Source organism: Nanorana parkeri, unplaced genomic scaffold, assembly GCF_000935625.1.
Source record: "Nanorana parkeri isolate BGI_ZX_2015 unplaced genomic scaffold, ASM93562v1 scaffold313, whole genome shotgun sequence".
NCBI lineage: Eukaryota > Metazoa > Chordata > Amphibia > Anura > Dicroglossidae > Nanorana > Nanorana parkeri.
The window spans coordinates 948,976-970,382 of record NW_017306581.1 but is presented as its reverse complement, the minus strand read 5'-3'; the positions used below and the strand labels follow the sequence as shown (position 1 = coordinate 970,382).

Below are 21,407 nucleotides of genomic sequence, written 5' to 3'. Positions count from 1 at the left end.
GAGCCGTACAGCGTGCACGTCCATGCAGAAAACTTACATCGGGAAGTGACAGTTGTTGCGTGCAGCCACATGTAGAACTTAATGACACAATGCGGCTGTCTGTGTCCAGGGACATGCATTCGTATCTGTACAGATGTCCAAATTCAGGTCAGGATGCGACCGCACGCAGCAGCTGCCATTACCAGATGCAGGATTCTGCAGACATTAACCTTGTGTGTCACTGAGGCCTGATTGATTTTCAATGGTGTCATTCAGACTTTCCGTTTACCTGCATTTGGTTCAGCGGAGAATATAGCGGTGCGTCCAGGATCCGATTAGAAACTGTAAACGCGTCTAAACGCAGCTTTAGGCGGGAACATCTAAGCACAGGAAAAAGTGATCTGGGAAGCATTTTATACGTCAGTCCTGATGACTTTTTCACCTTTCTTCACTTTGTTTGGAGTAGGTACTATGATACACACAGCCCCCCTATGTGAGTCAAGGTCACTGAAGAGTTAACAAGGCTTTTTATTTGAATTCGCTGCAGTTCTGTCCTCTGTAATGCAGCTGTAATTGTAGCTATATGTGGAGCGGGCAGTACTGGAAAGCATGCAGACCCTGCCTATACCCGCGTGGTGGAAGCCTGTCACCTGTTGGGGCCCTCACTGAGAGAGCTGCTCTGGAAGCGAACCAACAGAGGCAGAGTTTAGCCGAGCTCCTTCGCCAGAGCACTTCTCTCCCCGGGAGTCGGAGCACAGCCGGCTGCAATGCATGTTCCTTTCATCCCTTTCTGTTTTTTAAACTTCTCTTAAGAGCCGTCGGTCGCCGCTTAGAGACAATGGAGGAGCTCACAAGCCAGAAGTCGGAGCATTTCACGTCTCTTCTGAGCAGCGGCCAGTTGAACGGTGAGTAACAGGATTATGCTGGTCCCACAATGGCAGCGATCAGTGTGCCTTGTGTGGGTTTGCTGCGTTCTTGTGCTGGAACCCGCTCTGTACAGGTATGTGTTTCGACAAGAAAGGGATGCTGTGAGTAAACTGCAGGATGGTTTAGTATATAAAAGAGCTTTTAGTGGCAAGAGGTCCTCAGGGGGTTATTAGAGAAGAATGCATTATAAGGGAATCAATAAGTAAACTCCTAATAACAACAAAAAAATCTGAATGTGCTGGTAAGGTGTAAATAAAGGGGGTTGCTGTAATATTTTGTAATCTCTCATTAAAGTGAAACTAAACTCAGGAGTTAGATCTTAAAAATACATTAAAGTACCTTAACTATTAACAAAAATGCATCTTATTTGTGTATCACTCGGCTGTAGATCCTCCAATCATCTCTGAATTGGTGCTGACGCTGCCCTTTTTTCTGGAGGGTGGCTACTTTTGTTCCCCATGGTCCCTGTGTGTGGTGTAAAGTAGTTACCGCTCCAAGCTCACTCCCTTGATGGACCACAATCTCAGCTTTAGTTTACTAATTTGTATTGAGATTGTAGCCCATCGCGGGAGTGAGCTTGGAGCTGTAACTACTTTACAACACACACAGAGACCATGGGGAACAGAAGTAGCCCCCCCTCCAGAAGGAAGGACAGTGTCAGCACCAATTCAGAGATGATTTGAGGATCTACAGCCGAGTGATACACACATAAGATACATTTTTGTTATGTAAAGTTATATTAAAGCCACATTTTTTTCTTTAAGGAGACCCTCCTTTGCTGTAGGATGTTGTTTTTTTCTTTAAAAGTTCTTCATTCCTCGTTTTCTAGTGGGTCCCCGCCATGCTCTTCCCCCCACCCCCTGCACAGGTGCCACCATCGTTCTAATGGAGGCACCTGTGCGCGCTTGTGCCCGCAGCGGCTGTGTGCCCGCAGCGGCTGTGTGCGTCCATAGACACACAGCCCAGTGGCAGGCCACGCTCCTTCCCTCCCTGATTGATGGCAGAAGGAGCCTATGGCTCCTCTGCCATCAGTATCCTCCCCCGTAACCCGGAAGTTCGGGGTACGGAGGATCGATTCGAGACCGACGGCGGGGACTAGCGCAGCTGTCGGGTAAGTGTGGGGGAGACTGGGGTAGAAAAAAGGTGATGTGCTGTTTTTGATCTAATGCAGAGAATGCATTAAGGTAAAAAACGCCCAGACCTTAATACTACTTTAAGGTACTTGAATGTATTTTTAAGGTTTAACTTCTGAGTTTAGTGTCACTTTAAACTTGTGTTTTTCCAGATCGGATACCTTGCGCCATGCATGTTGCTGCAGCTCTATGCCTTTCCACTCTTCTGCATCTTAGCTGCGGGCAGACGTTGCATCCTATGACATAGCAGCCAATCGACTCTGCAGGAGAGACCGGCACTCCTACAGGCAGTGGGCATTCCTGCGGTGGTTTTACTAGTGTGCAGCACAGGGTGACAACGCTCTCCTGCATACAGTGAGAGTTGTCACCCTATGGCAGGATGTTTATTCATTTTATTTATTACATACATTTATATAAAGCTGTCAATTTAAACACTTTTACATACTATCCATTCACATCAGTCTGTGTTCTCAAGAACATTACGCAGGAATCGTGCACGAAACCACGTGGATGCCCACGCGGTCACGGAATCGCACACCACCGCTGATCGACACTGGCGGTGCCATTATTTTCTAATGGCACCCCAGTCGCCCCAGGCAGATTGCGCGATATCCCGCTGTGATACTGGCCGTGCAATCGCACACGATCGTGGTTTAAAAAAACCATATGGTGCATGTCAACAAAAAAGGTACGTGTACCTTTTTTCAGCAATTGCCATGTAGATGTAACTCCCATTGAAATCAATAGGGCCGTGCGGCAACCGCTGTGTGCACGCGCACACGATCGCATGGTCCCCGGATTCGCGTCCCGGGATCGCCGAAGTCTGCACCAGCCCTTATGCAAATAAGTGTTTTGAATGTCTTCTTTCTGCTCATAGCTTAGCATTATATATATAGATGGAGCCATGATTGTTTATTATGTACCAGTGCTGTGTTTATTATTGCAGCACAGTGATTGTACTTTGCTTCTTTCATCTCTGTGTTAGGCCTCATTCACACACAACGCAAGAGCAAAATTGTATATTGCGTACATGCGCGTATGTATATGTGCGTATATGTGTATATGCATGCATTATATGCAATCCCAGAATGCATCATTCGGAATAGAAATTCTAATGAACTGTACGCATGTACGTGCGTATATGCGCGTACGCGCGTAAAATACGCATAAGTACACTGCCCGGACGTATCTCAGTTCCATTTGTTTGCGCATTTTTACGCTACGCAAATATACGGCTCCATACGCAGCTATGTGAATGGAGCCATTTATTTGCATATACTGCATATGGTACAATACGCGTATATACGCGCGGCAGTGTGAATGAGGCCTTAGTCTACAGCCACAGCTTGAACAATAGACTTCCAGCAAAAATGTACCGTCTAAGAGGCTTATTCTGTAACTGGCTTTTTACAGCAATTATTCAGCATGGATGTTAATTTCACAGATTTAAAGCGGAACTTCATTATCTAAGGATCTCAGTTATATGCCAAATTAATATGTCCTTCCTGACTCTTAAAAACATTTTTCTTGTGCACATTTTATCACCTTTTCCCCCCTGAAATCTTGTCTGATATGCACTGGGCCAATGTGAGTAGACATTATTTCACATGAATAAAGAATTGAGCGCGCTTTCCGCACCAGAGTTTAATTTATTGGAAAAGTTGGGGGCTAAAAGGGGCTAGGGGTAATTGCAAAATTAGATTGTAAAAGTTAGGGGCTTGGGTGCTACCTCTCTAGTCACAACAGTCAAATCGTTCAACAGATGAACAACTTCTGGGTGTGTGGTTAGTTGCGTCCAGTACAAACTTTCTTCTTGCTTGAATGTTGCTTAAATTATTTATTTGTTAAGAATGTCAACTCCAGCCAACGTATTTCCAGGAAAGAACTCCCCCTTCTTCAGGGCTTGTGCAATGATCTGGATGATGTAACATAAAAAGCCTAAATGGAGGCAAGAAGGAAGCTAATATGTCCTAACAGCAGTGTACATCCAGCTGGGGGTATATCTGAAGTTCTGTTAAGTCACCTTTACCATGGATTGGGAGGAAGAGGGTAGCAGCACACCTATACGGTAATCCCTCTGTTCTTCTACGCTTTATGCAGGTTTACAAGGGTTGGCTAAGTGCATTGCACAGTGCAATAGAGACCCAAATGGCTCCTACTGCTGGCCTTTTAAAGTAACACTAAGGAGTTAAATCTTAAAAATGAATTTAAGTACCTTAACTATTAACAAAATGTCTCTTATTTGTGTATCACTCGGCTGTAGATTCTCAAATCATCTCTGAATTGGTGCTGACACTGTCCTTCCTTCTGGAGGGTGGCTACTTTTGTTCCCCATGGTCCCTGTGTGTGTTGTAAAGTAGCCACCTCTCCAAGCTCACTCCTGTGATGTACTACAGTCTCATGTATACTTTACTAATTTGTATTGAGATTGTAGTCCATCACAGAGGCAAGCTTGTGTCCATGCAGGACAAAGCATCAGGTTTACTTTTAAAGTGAAAGTGAATTCAAATAGCGATTAGCTATGTTATAGTGGACATTTAGAAATGTAATTGTGCCTAAGCAGTATTCTTAAAAATGTGCCTTTGTTTTGATTTCCTCCTGAAATGTAGCAGTGCACTTCCTGGTATCTGAATGTGCCTAGGTACCCCTGAGCCTACACTGCTGCCTCTGACTGCTAATCTCAGAGATATGAAGTGAGACTTGGTGATGTAATTACTGTGCAGCTCATTTGCTGGAGGCTCTTACATGAGGAAGCAAATCCTTGCAACTACAAAGATGGCTGCCATAACATAGGCACACAGTGCAGACCAAGGTATGTTGAGTCAGTAAAGGTGTAGCCCCTACCACCCTAAGTGGACTGGCTACTGAAATGTAGTGTTGCTGGAACTGTAATCAGTCTGGCTGATTTGTAGTCTGCCATCATCTGGTTAATTCTAGGTGTTCTGATATTGATTGCACCTACCTGTTAGTGGGGTGTGACCCTGCCATAAAGTGGGGCAGCCAATAGGGGAACATCAGGAGTGTCTATGCCTCACAAGCCAATCACTAGGAGTTTCAGTGGTGCATGCTGGGGAAATGCATAAATACTCAGGAATTGCCATGTGCTCAAGCCAGTCTGCCCCCAGGCTTAACCTGGGGGGTAGCATGTACAGTTTTGGAGAATCTGACTAGGTCTCAAGCCTGGAGGAGGCCACATGTGGACCCAGGTGTGGTCTGGAACTATCTGGGGAGGAGAACCAGAGGAGCCCTATGACTGCTGAAGGTGCCAGAAGATAGCATGAACCTCAGGACCAAGTCTGGTGTCTCCCCCAGGGAAGATCTCATGCACATCCCTATTCAGCTGTTGTTCTACTGCTCAGTGTCAATTCCTGCACTACTGAAATATTTTCTGCACTGTGGAAGCTTGAAGGAATCGGTGAGTCTGTAGTCTGTTTCTACCCACAGATGTCTGAAACCCTATACCCTCTCCCCCAGTTCTGGCTGTTCTATAATAAAGGATTTAAAAAGGCACTTAAAGTGACTGGCACTCAATTTAGCGTTCACATCTCACAACCCAGCTAAGGATCCATCTCTGAGAGTGAAATGTCAGCCCTCCCTACCCTTTGGGGGTCCACCTCAGGCCTCTGTGGGTCAGGGGGGCACTACAATGGCAATAGTGGTGAATAATATTTTTGATTTTTTTGGACCAGAGTTCCTCTTAAATGCTCCCTCAAAGCAGCACATACTTACCCTTCCTTTGCTGTCCTGTTGCTCCTATATCAGCCGCTGGGAATGAGGAAGGTCGGGAACCTCTGAGAAATATTATTGTTGTCCAAGGTCTTCTTGGGGACATTTCTTCTCACTTCCTGAATGGACGACAACATCAGGACAAGCAGAGCGGAAATATCCAAGAAGGACACGGACAGCAATTAAAACGCTCCATTTTAGTAGAATAGGAAGAGTCTAACACGTTTTAATTGCTGTGTCTCCATTAAAGGAATGTCAATGTTACCCAGACAGGAAGTGAGGGCAGATCTCCCCAACAGGAGTAAAATTTGTCAGAAGTTATAACCCTATCCAAAACTTAAGAACATTTTAGTTGGAGTTGGGCTGAGAGAACGGGGATACCTGGGACTAAACCATTCCCTCTATCATTTCAAGCAATGCCAGCATGAGAAACTAAAGCCCTCGGCAGGAGCACTCTCTGGGTTTCGCTGATAAATTGTCTAGTGTACCTATAAAGCTAAACTCAACCTCAACAGTTAAACACACAGATGAAATACATAAATAAATAAATAAGGAAGCTGCTTAACCTGCCAAAAGATTTGTGATTATATCCATCCAGTTCTGAGATTTACACATCTCTGCCACACAGCACAGTCCTGCGTAGCAGTACAGGAGACCTCATTTGTCTCTTCTGCAGTTAAGTAACACTTACAGGTCTTGTCCTCCCCCCCTGTGAATGGGCATGCATCCTCCTATCGGTTTGCTCCTTGTACTGCAGTACAGCTGATTGGCTCCTCTTACTGCTTCTTCTCCATTACTGAGCTCTGCTGTATAGGCACTACAAGAGGCTGATACCAAGTCAAATTCAGCTACTTCTACTGCTTGCATCCCAAAAAGTTGTATTCATGAATACAGGCCTGAGTTAATATGCATCTTCTGTATCGGTCTTGAGTTCAGTTTTAAGCAGTCCTATAAATGTGTTCGCTGCTGAGTGGAGTGGCATTGGGTGTCAGTGGCATTTAACATGCAGAATTTGTGCTCCCTTCCGACTCGTAAGTGCAGATGATAGCGGTGCCTGCTAAATGTAATATGAAATGTCTTAATCTTCTTTGTTCAGCGATTAGCGGAAGGTGATTGTGAAGATTTTAGGCGGCGGGGATCACAGTTAGCGGAGAACAACTTTGGCGGTTTGTTAATGACATGTCAGGTCACAGGACGGGCATTTAATTAATGTGAGCGCTGCGTTCTGTCTACGTTCTAATGCAGAACCAACAAAGGCATGATTATTGCAGAATAGAAATTCATAATAAAGATACACCATAATCTTCTGTATCCGCTGAACTGGGAGCTGTTTATTTTTTAACAAGACTGACTTTGTCTGAATCAGGAAGCTTGGCTTGTCTGCTGGTGAGTCATCCCTGCTGAAGAGAACAACAAATAAATTGTGAGCTCTACAGAACCAGGAGAGAGCGTTCCTGGGGAGACCGCGGAGCGATAATTATTACTAATAGCATCAGAGGACCCCTGTATGAAGGAGGAACTCTGATTGAATTATCTGCATCTGCACTGACCACATCAAATAATCCCAGTGCATGTCTAGTAAAACATCAACCAATTCTGTGAAAAAAGGGAAACACTTTTTATGGCATCCCGATGATCAATGATAAAAAATGTAAATTTCCATAGCCAAGTTAGAAATAAAAAAGCACTGTCTCTGCAATGGTCACCTCCTGACAGGTGCTGTCTCCTGCAGAAAGTCCTCTCCAAGGTCCAGCGCCATTCCTGTTCCAGGTTAAATTACGCCCAGTGTCACTCAACCCACTTCCTGTAAGCCCAGGCTGTCCATGACAAACCAAGGGCCATCCCTACCCTACCCTATCCATCCCTGCCGCATGAGGCCATAGAGCCGGGGGAAGGGAGGCGGGGTGCTGCTGATAGTGCTCCTCGGGGATGGGGGGTGTAGGGCGAGTTGACGGATGAGGTTGAACGGGCAGTTGTATTAGAGCCGTGCAGTCAGCACCTCTCTGTCCAGCCCTGCCCAGCTCACTGATGTCACTGGTTGCTAGGAGCTCAGCGAGACGCCAGGCAGAGCGTCCCTGTCAGCTCCTTTGCATCTGATTATGTCACTGAGCTGAGTGGGAAGAGGGACATAGCGTCACAGGTTGCTAAGAGCTCTTAACAACCTGGGACGCTGTGAACGCCCATCTGCCGTCCCCCAAATGAGATGCCACCTGAGGCGATCGCTTCAGACTGCCTAATTATAGGGATGGCCCTAGACACATCCCCTAAGGATGCATTAGCAAGCTGGGCTAAAAGAAAAATGATATGGAAGTGTGGTCAAATCCCCCAACAGGAACACACAAAGCATTAACCCTTTCGCTGCCAAGCCCTCCGGAACATTTTTCAAATCAGCTGGCCAAGCCATTTTTGAATTTTCTGCAATTTTTTCCTATTGGTTTGATTTTCAACTGCTGCGTTGCTAGCGTTTGTAAAAGACCCCCCAAACCATATATTTTCTGAAAGCGCAGGCCCGGTAGAATAAAAAGATGGTGATACTAAATTTGTAGGCCCTGCGATAATTGCGCAAATGTTTCTCAAATTAATATTAAACCGATAAAAATACACAATTCAATTGTTAAAACACACCAAAATCAGTATCCGTGCACAAAAAAAATAATTTTCTGACTAAATCTAAAAGATAAAACTGTATTGAGTTAATAAATAACAAATATTAGCAAATTTGTAATTGCGCCTTTTTGCGAAAAGGTAAAAAAATGAAGGTATGCAAAACTGTAAATAATCGACTTATGTAAAAAATTGTTTTGGTGTTTGTGTTGTGATAAAATGATACAGGTGTATATTTAATTGCAACACAAGGTATCACAACGCATGGCAATGAGTCACAAAGCTTTGCCATGCGCTGCCACAGTTAATTTAATGTTTTTTTTTAAAGAAAAAAAATAAATAAAAAAGATCATGCACTGCGATGCGTTCTAACAACGCACTGCAGCGCATGTGCATGGTGTGCACCACAATATGTGTGTGTTATGTGGGGGGAGGGAGGGGTTGTGCTTTTTTTTATTAGTTTGGTTTTTTTTATTTTGTTTTACATTTAAAAAAAAAAAATTTTTAAACATTTTTTTTAAAATAATTTTGTATTTATTTGTTTTACTGTCTAAAGGGGACAGTCTGCTGAACAGTTCTACTATAAGCTGATGGTCGCTAAAGCGACCATCAGCTTATAGTAGAACTGTAAATGCCAGGTCCGTACGACGTACTGAGCTGGCCAGCTGGAAGCACTTTTGTAGCTCCGTACGACGTACGTCCTTGGCAGCGAAAGGGTTAAAGCAGTAGTAAACCGCCAACAGAAACTGGACCTTTTCGGCCCCTAGGAGATGTATGCCATATTGTGCTAGTATTCACAGGATATTAACTAGGGCTGGGAAAATTATGGGGGGAGTAGTCCGCTGACGTCGATGTCCGTGACATCACCGGATCTCCTCCCCCCTTCCCTTCGTTAGCCGAAGCCACTTGGGCCGGTAATCAGTCGACACTGAGAACTTATCGAGTTCTGTGACCGCCTGACTTCCGGTTTCGTTACAAATAAGAGGTTTGCCCGAGAAACTTGTTCTGCACGAGCGCCAGCCAAGGCATTGGCCTATACACATATGTGTACAGCAATGAAGTAATAAAATGGACTAGGATTACACTAATCCAGCACGTTATTATTCTGAGTTGCCCCACTCAAGCGGCGGCCATATTGAGTGTGGCACGTGAGATTAATAACGTGCTGGATTAGTGTGATTCTAGTTCATTTTACTTCTTTGCTGTGGTGTATGTGTATAGGCCAATGTAGTTGGATCTGTATGTGCGTTATAATTAATTGAAATTAATCGTTTAATCGATTTTAAAAAAATGTGATTAATCGAACACGAAAATTTTAATCAGTACCAGCCCTAATATTAACACATAGTGGCAGACTTACCTTGCAGACGATCCGCATACAGTGCTGTGACGTCAGCACTCTACTCAGTCCCTGGAACTTCTATATTCACCCGGTTTTCTTTCATATTCGGAGTCTTCGACCTCTTGATTGGCCGAGCCGGGGTGATATAACTACCATGCAAACGGGTGTTACTTTGTCTCTGCACAGGACCTTGCAGGTATTGTACACTGGTGTGCACAAACACTAGCAAGCAGGGAAGAGAAATTATGACAGAAGAGACACAGAATCTGGTCAGTGTTTTTTTTTGTTTTTTTAAAAACTTAACTTCCACGCTAAAAATCAGACAGAAGTTTTAACAGTTTTCCACTCTATGCAAAACTCTTTTTTTTTTTATGTTTTGGCTATCCCCCTTCAGTCTATCATAAATGCTACTGCCAGACTCTTTCATCTCACCAACTGTTCAGTGTCTGCCACCCCTCTCTGCCAATCCCTCCACTGGACTCCGCTCACTCAACAAATAAAAATCAGAATACTAACAACAACATAGAAACTCATCCACAACTACTCCCTGAGCTACATCGCCAACCTCATCTCAAAATATCACCCAAACCGTCCCCTGCACTCCTTCCAAGACCTCCTGCTCTCTAGCTCCCTGGTCACCTCCTCCCATGATCTCCTCCAGGACTTTTACAGAGTCTCTCTCTTCGTTTGGAACTCTCTAATCCAACCTGTCCAGCTATCTCCTACTCTGTCCACCTCTAGGCGATCGCTGAAAACGTATCTCTTCAGGGAAACCTATCCTTCCTCTACCTAAAAACTGACTTTTACTTTCCACATCAGCTCAACCTTACCCAGGTATTACCTTTTGTATCACTTGCTCCTAACTTTTAGATTGTAAGCTCTCACAAGCAGGACCCTCCTGACCCTTTTGTTTCGAATTGTGTAGTAACTGTGCTGCCTCCTTTTATATTAAAAAGTGTTGCGCAAACTGTTGATGCTATATTAATCCTGTATAATGATAATATAATAAAAGACGACTGTAACATTTGCATATAGGTTCACTATAATAAACATGCATGCCATTGATGCAGCATCAGCAACTATTAAAATCCACGTGAACATTACACGGTGCTCTCCCCAGGCGGAGGTATGCAGGATTCCTGGGTCCTGTATCACTCCTGTGTTCAGTAATGCAGTGAATGCTCCGCAGGGTGTGTTTTGTACATGCGTGTGTATTTTAGATATTTATACTCCAGCACAAGACAAACAACAACACAGCTTTTAGCCTCTTCTCCCCGCTCAGTGATCCTTGAACTGAGCTGTTTGCTAGAGTCTAGTCCGACTCCCTTGATCAGACTGTATGTAATAGGAATTTGTGACACTCAGGAAATAAGCTAATACCAAACAAACCTGAAAGCTGCAAAATATTGTTCTTTTGGACCAACATGGAGAGCTACTGCCACCAAGGAGAGCTTGAATTTGAATTGTGCATGGTTTAAATAAACACTGTTGCAAGTGTTGGGTAACAGCATATAACATGGCAGTAAATACTGGGTACAATGAAAGTGACACTAAACTCAGGAGTTAAATCTTAAAAATACACTCAGGTACCTTAACTATTAACAAAAATGTATCTTATGTGTGTATCACTCGGCTGTAGATCCTCAAATCATCTCTGAATTGGTGCTGACACTGTCCTTCCTTCTGGAAGGGGGCTACTTTTGTTCCCCATGGTCCCTGTGTGTGTTGTAAAGTAATCACCGCTTCAAGCTCACTCCAGTTATGGACAACATTCTCATGTTTAGTTCACTAATTTGTTTTGAAAGCCATCCTCACACCTGGCCCGACTAAGAGACCTGTTGTGAAGTCCTTAGGATATTTCCTTCACAGTCGGCTGTTCTGTTCCTTGATTTTCCACATAATTAAGAGACTGAGGATTGTCGCTGCAGGAAACGTCAGCTAAAATCTACCAGCGCATTCCAGGGATTCCTTACGGCCGGCTGGGGTCTGTTACGGAAAGTAACATGCAAAAATAATGAGATGCAGGAAGGCACAAAAGCAACAAGTTAACAAAAACAAATATTAGGATACAATAATAACTGTACTGATTTATTAAAGAGATTTATGAAGACATAGATCAGTCATTTTAATATAATAGTAAGTTATCATTTTATTAATAGTGATAAGATAGTAATAATCATTCTGTGGAGGATTAAAGTAGAAAGGCAGAAGGGAATAAGTGGTTTCTGAAGCTATTTGCCTTCTGGGATTGGCTGAAGTTCACTAGATAAAGAAATTCCATAAATAATTTTTTTAAATGTTGGTAACTCTACTATGATGCAACAATGATAGTCATTTCTCAGGCACATTGATGAAAATGTAGTCACCATGATAAATTTTCTAATGGAAATCTCAAATTAGAAATACTATAGCCTCCGGTAAAAGAGCTTTCTGTCCTTTCTGTCTGTCTATCCAGGGCCAGTGCAAGACTATTTTGCGCCCTAGGCATGACCAGCTACTTTCAGGCGACAGGTTAATTTAATTTGAAATAGCCAATAGCAGACTGGCTATTAAAACCCCACCCACTGAGCAGAGGAGTGGACCTGAGAGAGAAAGTTGTTTCTCAGTTCCCCTCCTCTTCTTAGTGGGTGGGTGCAATAGCCGGCCTGCTATAGGCTTTTGTAATTTAGGGGGTGCCATGGGGGAGTGGTCAAGGCTGTGCCTAGTGGTAGCACCTGCCCTGTATCTATCTATCTATCTATCTATCTATCTATCTATCTATCTATCTATCTCTCATCTCAATAAATTTTTATTGGCAGCAGGACTCAATACATTTTAGCTTTGCAAAAGCAATTGAATTATGGGTTGAATTTAGGGGCGGGGGATGAAGGAATGAGTCATAGGACACTATCTATGGTAATATAAAGTGGATAGGAAGTTAGTCCAGGATTATTATCAGGCAACACTAGGTAGGGAAGAGATAAGTCCATGATTTCTCATGTCCCTCTCAGTCCATAACATATTGTTCAATTATTTTCACCATCAGCTCCTCATCCAAATAAAATGTGGAGTTTCCTCTTCTCTTCTATGGAGGTGAAGTCTGGGATGAGAGTGAAAGTGTGTGTTCCTCACAGCTGGGTACTTGGGACTATATAGCAGGAAGTGGGCCTCAGGGACCCCCAGTCACAGCACTGGCACAGCCTACTCTCCCTTGGATGTAGGTCTGTCTGTGCCGTTCTAATTCGATTTTCAGGCAGTGCTCAGTCTGTAACATTGCCAACCAACCATAATCCAAGCACTTCGGGAGCTTAGTGAATAACCCCCTAAGTGACATTGCAGAGAAAATATATGTAAAAACAGCTTTTTCTGAGTGAGACAGGGAATTCTCTGCAAAAAAACTTAGCTGTATTCTGAGGACATAACAGAACAGGAATGGAACAAGCAAACTAAACAAAACGCACAAGCTGCAATAGAAATAAGTATGTAAATTGCAATGATTTCCTCCTATTAAGTTGCCCGGCAGCCTTCTACCTAACCATATAAAGCACGGGTAGCAAAACTCTGGCCTTCCCCCTGTGGTGAAACTACAAATCCGATTATGCCTTTGGCTCTGGGAGTCATGCCTGTGGCTGTCAGAGTCTTGCAATGCCTAATGGGATTTGTAGTTGCGCCACAGCTGAGGGCCTAAGTTTGCCTACCTCTGCTGTAAAGGAAAGCTTTGCATACTGCCCACTAATACAATGTTATGTTTTACATATCTTTCAGGTCAGACGAAAAACAGTTCATTCAGCGGCTCATTAGATGACACAGAATGTCACCAGTCTAATGAGAACCTGTCTAATGGAAACAGTCATATCCCACCTAAAGCTGTACGGAACATCCCCCGGAGACACACAGTAGGCGGGCCCCGCAGTTCAAAAGAAATTTTGGGAATGCAGACCTCGGAGATGGATCGTAAGAGGGAGGCATTCCTAGAGCATCTGAAATACAAATACCCTCATCATGCTACAGCAATAATGGGTCACCAGGAGCGCCTAAGAGAACAGGTAGGAAATTGCACTTTGTAGCTGCAGTGTACAGTATGGGACCCTTCCTGTCTTTAGTGTTGAAGATGTGACAATGTCCAGGACATCAATATAAAGATCTGGGCCCTATAACAAAATAATTCTAAGAGGGATATTCCCTGTATCATATAACTGCTCTTATAAGTAGGGATGCACCGATACCGAGTATTTAGGTGAGTACTCGTATCTTCCCCGATACCGGAACTGACGGTCAGAGGAAGATTTCCTCTGACCGGCATTACCAAAGGGGAACACAGAGCTGGCTTCCTGGGCAAACAAGAAGCCGGGTGGCGAGTAATGACCTGTCTTCCGGCTTCCTTATTGCATGGCGTCGGCATGGATTCCTGATTGCATGGAGCCAGCTTCCCAGCCAATCAGGATGCCGGGAGGCGGATCATTACTCGCCGACTGGCTTCCTGATTGGCCGGGAAGCCGGTTCGATGCTAATTGGCTGGGCAGCCGGTTTCATGGCCAATCAGGAAGCCGGGTGGCTTGTCATTACCCGCCGCCCAGCTTCCTGATAGCCTGGTTCCATGCCAGTGGAAGCACTGCACTTTCGGCGTGTACCGAAAGCAATATATCGGTACTCGATACTGAAGGAACGGTATCGGTGCATCCCGACTTATAAGGAAGTATACTTGGTCAATGGTATCATAAAGGGTGAGGGATTCTTGTCCCCTAAAAAGCAGCATCCCTATTGGATTTCGATGGGTAACCAGAGGACTCCAAAGGGGAAGGAGGACTGTGCTCTCTTATAGTTCCTCTATGAGGGAGCTGCTTCCCCGGATGCATTAAGAAAACTATTTTTTACCTGCTCACTGGTCCGGCAAATCAAATAATCACCCATTAGACGGAATGAATGGATTTGCTAGTGGAAATTATTTTCAGTTACTTGATCTTTAGTTTTATTATTCTATTGAAGTTCTACAATTTGCTCTTTCGAAATTCTACTCAAGCCCCCCATCTTGATTGCCTTTGAAACAATTCCATTGTTGGAAAGTCTTCCTACCTATGCAGAATCAGATGAACCGTGTATGTGCCGCTGTTATCGATGGAAATAGATTATAGTGAGTCTTGACACTGGTGCTACTTGTTTGAAGACAGGCAGATATCTGCTGACCCAGAACAACCAATCAGAAGTGATCTATCTTAAAGAAGAACTCCAGGCAAATACAATCTTAACCCTTGCGGTGGGGCTACCTCTGCACTGCAAGGGTTAAGTGCTCGTTTTGCCTAGGGAGCTAAAATACCAGAGATATACTCACCCGAACTGCGATCCCTTCTGGCTCCTAACAGGTTCCTCCAGCCTCTTTACCCCTCCACTCCAGCGACGGAATGTCCCTCTGCGTTTTCATGACCTATACGCTGTATAGGACGTGATGACTCACTGACCTTAGACCGCTGGAGCGGAGGGGAAGCAAGGCTGAAGGGACCTGTTTAGGAGCCAGCCAGGTTGCGCTTCGGGTGAGTATATCTCTGTTATTTTAGCCCCCTAGGCAAAATGGGCACTTAACCCTTGCAGTGTTGGTGCAGCCCCACTGCAAGGGTTAAGATTATATTGGCTCAGAATTCTTTAAATCTGTGTCGGCATTCTGCAGTTTGATAACTAGCACTGTTATGCAGCCTGTACGCGTCACAATTCCATTGTAAGGATAAAGATATAACAAAAGAATCATATCATTCAGAAATCTACTGTGATGAAAGATTGCTTCAATTAACTGAAAAATAACAATCAGTTCTAGCGGAAAATACTTTTTTCTCTATACAGGTGAAACTCGAATAATTAGAATATCGTGCAAAAGTAATGGCAGTAATTGCTGCAAAAGGGGCCCAAACCAAGTACTGAGTACATATGCATGCTTGTACTTTTCAGAGGTCCGATATTGTTCTATGTACAATCCTTGTTTTATTGATTGCATGTAATATTCTCATTTTCTGAGATTGTGGATTTGGGGTTCTTGGGGTTTTCATGAGCTGTAAGCCATAATCATCACAATTATGACAAATCACGGCTTGAATTATCTTGCTTTGCATGTAATGAGTCTATCTCATATATTAGTTTCACCTTTTAAGTTGCATTAGTGAAATAAATGAACTTTACACGATATTCTAATTATTCGAGTTTCACCTGTATATCTATATATTATCTATTTAAAGATATTTTCTTCATTTTTAAGCAAAAGATTGTTTGAAAAGATTACATTTTTTGATTCATTGTTTGTTCATTATTATGTGAATTGGCCAGGGTGGCTTAGAGAGGTGTGTTTATAAATCATGCACAGGAAACCATTATGAAATGTATACATGGTTTGATTTAAACTATTCATATTAGTAGTGCCTTGTTACTTGCTACTTGTTGCTCTGTTGGGAAGTATCAGCACACATTTTGATGCCAGTTATACCTACAGTATTTGATAGTCTGTGCCATCCTCTCCTCTTGCCAAGCCCCCTCCTGTGGCCCCCTGGGGGCGAAAGGAACCAAGGATGTAGAGCCCCTTCGCTCCTGTTTGTCTAATCTGTTTGGATTACAATTGGTGCTATATGTATGCACATGATTACATCAATTCACATTGTTGGAATATGCTCCTCCTGAGGAAGCCACAGATGTGGCGAATCGCGTAGAGGATATCATACAACATTGATAATCTGTTGATTCCATCTATGGACTTTTGTGGCCACAGTTTTCATCATTCCTATATAAAAGTATATGGTGTCAATACCGTACAGGGTCAGACTGAGCACCAATGTACATTTTAATAGATTGTTTTTTGTATTCTGAATAAAGTTTTTGATATTTTAAACATTTTAATTATGTCTCCAAAGGTCCTATATTTGCCTTAAAAGTTATTTTCTCTAGTAAGCCCACAGCCCTTTTGCTGGGTGTTTCTAATTTTTGCACTTTTTTGGTGGGTGTGGCCGTAGGACCTTCCCCTCTTGAACACTGTTATTGTATAAAGCAGTGCTTGTGAAGTCTGTTGAATCAATTCTGGAAATACTCCAGTAGAACTTGACATCTATGATTAAGCCCAGGTGGTGAAATGCGTGAAAGGAGTTGGAGAGATACTATGGTGGCGTATACCGTGTATTTTGAACTTTGCATGGAATTTACAACAGTAAAGTTGGATTTTTTATGGACCTCGGTTTCGTGCGGCTGATTGGAGAGATAGCAGTAGAACTTAGTTTAGAAAAATTAAATTTTGGAAGGTCCTTTGGCTTTCCTAATAGTTATCGGGGTCAAATCAACAATGATTTTCAACCACACTGATAAAAAAAAAACAAAGACGCAGGATGGATTTTTTTCTGGAATTATCGAAATTCTAACAGTGAATGTGGTTTTCATTTGGGAAATTTCATTCCAAAATCAAACTTTAAAATAAAAAAAACAAATAAAATTTCAAATAACATTAAAGCCCCCTATGTGACAGCTTTGAAGTTAAGTAGAAAAACTAAAAAAAAAGTTCTAAAAAAATAAAGTTAAATGGAAAAATACCCCCAAAAATGTTAGTCACGCATACTAACGTAAACACGCGTCAGGTGCACGTGTTAGGTATCACCGCATGCGCCACAGTGAGAGCAATAATTCTAGGGTCAATATTCATGGTTAACTCTAAACAGATGACCTGCACAGGCTTTTAAACCGTTGTCTACAGACAATTTGGGGTACTGTATTTTGTCGTCGTTGCACAGGAGCACGCAATTTTTAAGCTTGGTATTTTGGGTATTTATTCACTCAGCACAACCTCATCTTTTATATTTTACAAAAAATTGGATATTATATAGTGTTTTTTGTGCAATAAAATTAATTTAAGTGTAATTTTTACTGAAAATTTGGGTTGAAAAAAAAGTTGTGGGTTAATGTAGACCCATCCTACAGAAAACCAAAAACTAAGGTTGTTATTAAAGCCCGATTTCCAGGCCAGACAAATATTGTCATACTGTCTAAATATGAAAGTCATGTGTATACTTACCTGGCTCTTAGTATCCTTTCTGTATTTCTCTGGTCGCTGCTACTCTCTCTCCTTGTGCAGGGTGACTGGTCTTGTCTCCGCCCACTCCTGTTTTTCCTGCAGGTAGCCTGTAGAGGGTGGGGCCTGCTGGTTCACTCTTACAGCTCTGCACTCTCTATGTACAACACAGTGATTATATCACTGCTACTGGGGCGTACAAAAGTCAATTTATATTCTTTGTGGCCAGTGGCAGAACTATCACTATATACCGCACCAGGTGACCGCTACGGGGGCCTGGGGCACAGGGGGGCCCGGCCAGGACGAGGAACAAAGGGGTCCCCCTGATGATGGCATTTCAGGCTGCTGGCTTTGATTGGCTTTGATCTGTGCAGCGGCAAGTTCCTCCTCACAGCCACTGCCGGCCTCGGCAGCGTAGGAGGAGGCGGGGCCCGCCAGCGACTGTGGAGGAGGCGGGGCCCTCGTTGGAGGACGCTGACAGCGGATCGGGGCTGACAGGTAAGAGGTGTACAGTGGTGTGACTAGCCCACCTGAGACCTGGCAGAGCCCACCATAGAGACTCTATGGTGGGCTCTGCAGGGTCACTCTTAGGTGGGCTGTTTGGGATCTCAGGTGGGCTCTGCAAGGGTCGTAACTAGAAATCACGGGGCCCCATACAAAATTTTGCTATGGAGACCTGTGATTTCTAGTTATGTCCCCTGTTTGTGACTATTGAGGAATATATTTCTATAAAAGTGTTTGTGCCTGGTGTTTAGCTTTAAGAGAGGAGCTGTCCCCACAGATTCCAAACATGCTCCCTGTTCTATTTATATCACCGCTGGATGGCTCTGGAGCAGGAAGTCTGCTGGAAATCCTGCCCTGGAACCCTGTGACCCCGGAGAAGACAATTAACTGCCACACGCTCACCTCCTGCAACATCTGCTTGTTAAGCTGTAGCGGACGCCTCTGGCGGGATCATTCACACACACACATACACACATTTTCTTGCCTTGTCCTCTCTTTTTTCTCTCCACCTTTCATAACTCTTCCTGTTTTTGTTCTCAATGCTGTTACTGGGACCAGGGGGGGTGATACAATTTTAATGTTTGCATTTACTTTTTTATGATTGGATTATTTATGTCGGTAACTCTAATCCCTGTCCAGTTCTGATACATTTGAACAATTTGGAGAATTCTCGCTATTCTTGCTCTTTCACATAGTTTTGTAATAGGAGCCGAGTCACAAGCAGACATGAAGTAACTTGTGCCATTATTCAGAACCTAAGGGGTCGAAAACCAAATCTTTATACATTTTCTAATGCTATTATAATATTATTTAATTTTACTATATAACAGTATTATCTGTGGTTCTGAAAATGCAAATCCATCCGCCCGTCCAACCAGAGTGCTGTTACTGGTAACTGAAGTGGTCTCATTGGACAGCGGAATGACAATTGGTGGATGTTAGTCATAACGTCAGGGAAAGGCAACTCGCATTAACATAGTGAGCCTTACAATGATATTAAGTCAAAAGTCAATGAAGCTATTTTAAATGCTGATTAAATCACTTACAATAGATGCTGCTTCTTGATATTTAAACGTTTAACAGGGTTATTCACTAAGCTGCCGGAGGCAGCCGAGTGAATAACCAAGCCGTAGTGAAGTGAGCTGAACAATGTTTGCCTATTCACTACGGCTCAGTACGGCTGATTTCAGCCGTACACTGGCTGAAATCAGCCGTACATCGGCTGAAATCAGCCGTACATCGGCTGCCTTCAGCTGCACTTTGCTCTGCATGTTCGGCTGAGGCGAAGTGCAGAAGGACTTCGACTCAGCCGATCCAACATCTGAATCGGTTGAGCCAAAGCTCCGGCAGCTCACTCGCTGCCGTTCGCCCCTTTTCACATAGGGGCCGAACGGCAGTGAGTGAATAGCCGAATGCCGCCGAGCGAGTCTATTCTGCTCTGTAACTCAGTGGTACCGAGCAGAATAGCAAATAGTGAAAAAAGTTGGGGGAAAAAAAAGTTGAAAAATTTAAATAAATAATAAATTGAGAAAAATAAATAAAGACTTTAAAAAAAAGAAAAATAAATAAATAATTTAAGAAACAAACCAATTGGGAGGAGCTAGCAGTGACAGCTAGTTCCCCCCAACTGTTTCCTATTGGCCGGCGCCTGCTAGAGTCTTCTAGCAGGTGCCGGCCAATGAATAACAACTGGGCGGAGTTGTTATTGTTTAACGACAGACCAGCATCCCCATTTGACGCTGATCTGTCATTACAACTGTGCAGAGCCAGCTGTGAGATCCCAGCCCAGCCCAACTGTCATTTGTGAGGCGTACGGCCGGCCGAAGCATATGCCGCTCGGCCGCCTTTGGGAGCTGTACGGGTTATAGTGAATAGCTTCGGCTGGGTTTGTAAATAGACCCCTAAGTTTCCAGCAGAATCATCTGGTTTCCTGAGCACTGGTCCTGATATGCTGTTTTAGGGTGCCTCCTTTACATTGTAGGGCCCTATGGAGCCACCCTTGTGTGTGCTAGTAAGCCTACTCAAACACACAGCACAGCAAGGCAAGACACTCCCCCGTTCCCTGCTCCCCACTTCTCCTTCCTCTCTTCTTCAAGCTAGTAGATCAGGGGTGGGTCAGGCTTTAACTATACATTTCAACATGCCTCTTTCTCTGGGAGCCATGCCTGTAACTGTCAGTCTTGCAATGCCTCATGGGAGTTCCACAACAGCTGCAGGGCTAGAGTTGCCCACCCCTGTAGTAGATGGACAGCTGCTGGAGATTGTCATCTCCCTTGTGATCGTCTACTGAACAGGAAGTTTAGGGAAGCTGAGCTAAGAGAGTTGGAGCTGTTCTGAAACATAATAACTGTAAGTACTTGGGCAAAAAATGTAAAGTAAAACTTTGCTGGGCCATGTACTGTATATTTGTTTCATCTGGATTCATTATTGGAAAATAGTTTGAGAATGTAATGCTACATTAATCAGAGAGGGGCACAAAGTTTTTATGCAAATAAAGATGGTGTCTGAGGTTAGGTGGGGCTTTTTAATTGTAAGAGTTTAAAACAGATTCACTTTAAGACCTGGTTCACACCTGGGCGTTTTGTAGCGCGTTCCTACGCTCTATAAAACGCTCAAACACCGAAATCCCATTATTTCCTATGGGCATGGTTCCCACCTGGGCATATTACAGGCCATATGAACACGCTACAAAACACCCTACGCCCAAAGAAGTAGAGGAGCTTCTTTGGGGCGTATTTGCTGCGCGTATCCATTGGGATACAGCCAGGTAGCCCTCGGAAACGCGCGTTTGTCGCGCTTTTTTTTTCTTTCCAGCTTGAATGTATATTTTTATCTGATATTACATTCAAGCTGGAAAGAAAATATGCTAATAACCGGTTTTGGCCTTCAGTCGCACACCACGAGTGTACATGAAATTTCACAGGGTGAATAGCTCTGCAAATTCTTTATAAATGCACCCATCACATTATTGTGTTCAATTTGCATGTGTGTTAATTTATGCGTTACACGTTGCAATGTGTATGTGCATTGCCATTCATTTCAATAGTACCTCAACGTGCGCACACAGATTATGCAAACGCACCTTCCCTGGGTTCACTACATTGCATTGGAAAAAAATGAGGCAGATGCATTTTTAGCCTGTCAATGCGCCAATACCCAGTGTGGCCACATACTTATGTGTCTT

General features: G+C 43.6%; 1 protein-coding gene across 3 annotated transcripts in view; it reads left to right on the top strand.

Moving 5' to 3' along the window:
- Positions 1–496: 496 nt before the first annotated feature.
- The window catches only part of KIAA1217 (KIAA1217 ortholog), a 263,677-nt gene continuing 242,766 nt past the window's right edge, over positions 497–21,407 (top strand). For 2 of the 3 annotated variants that reach the window (XM_018557958.1, XM_018557957.1), the window contains exons 1-2: positions 497–884; positions 13,456–13,736. In XM_018557958.1, coding sequence (XP_018413460.1) covers positions 563–884; positions 13,456–13,736 — 603 coding nt within the window. In that variant the 5' untranslated portion in view covers positions 497–562. Of the gene's footprint in view, positions 885–13,455; positions 13,737–21,407 lie in introns of those variants that run through there. The other variant, XM_018557956.1, reaches the window with a different exon arrangement.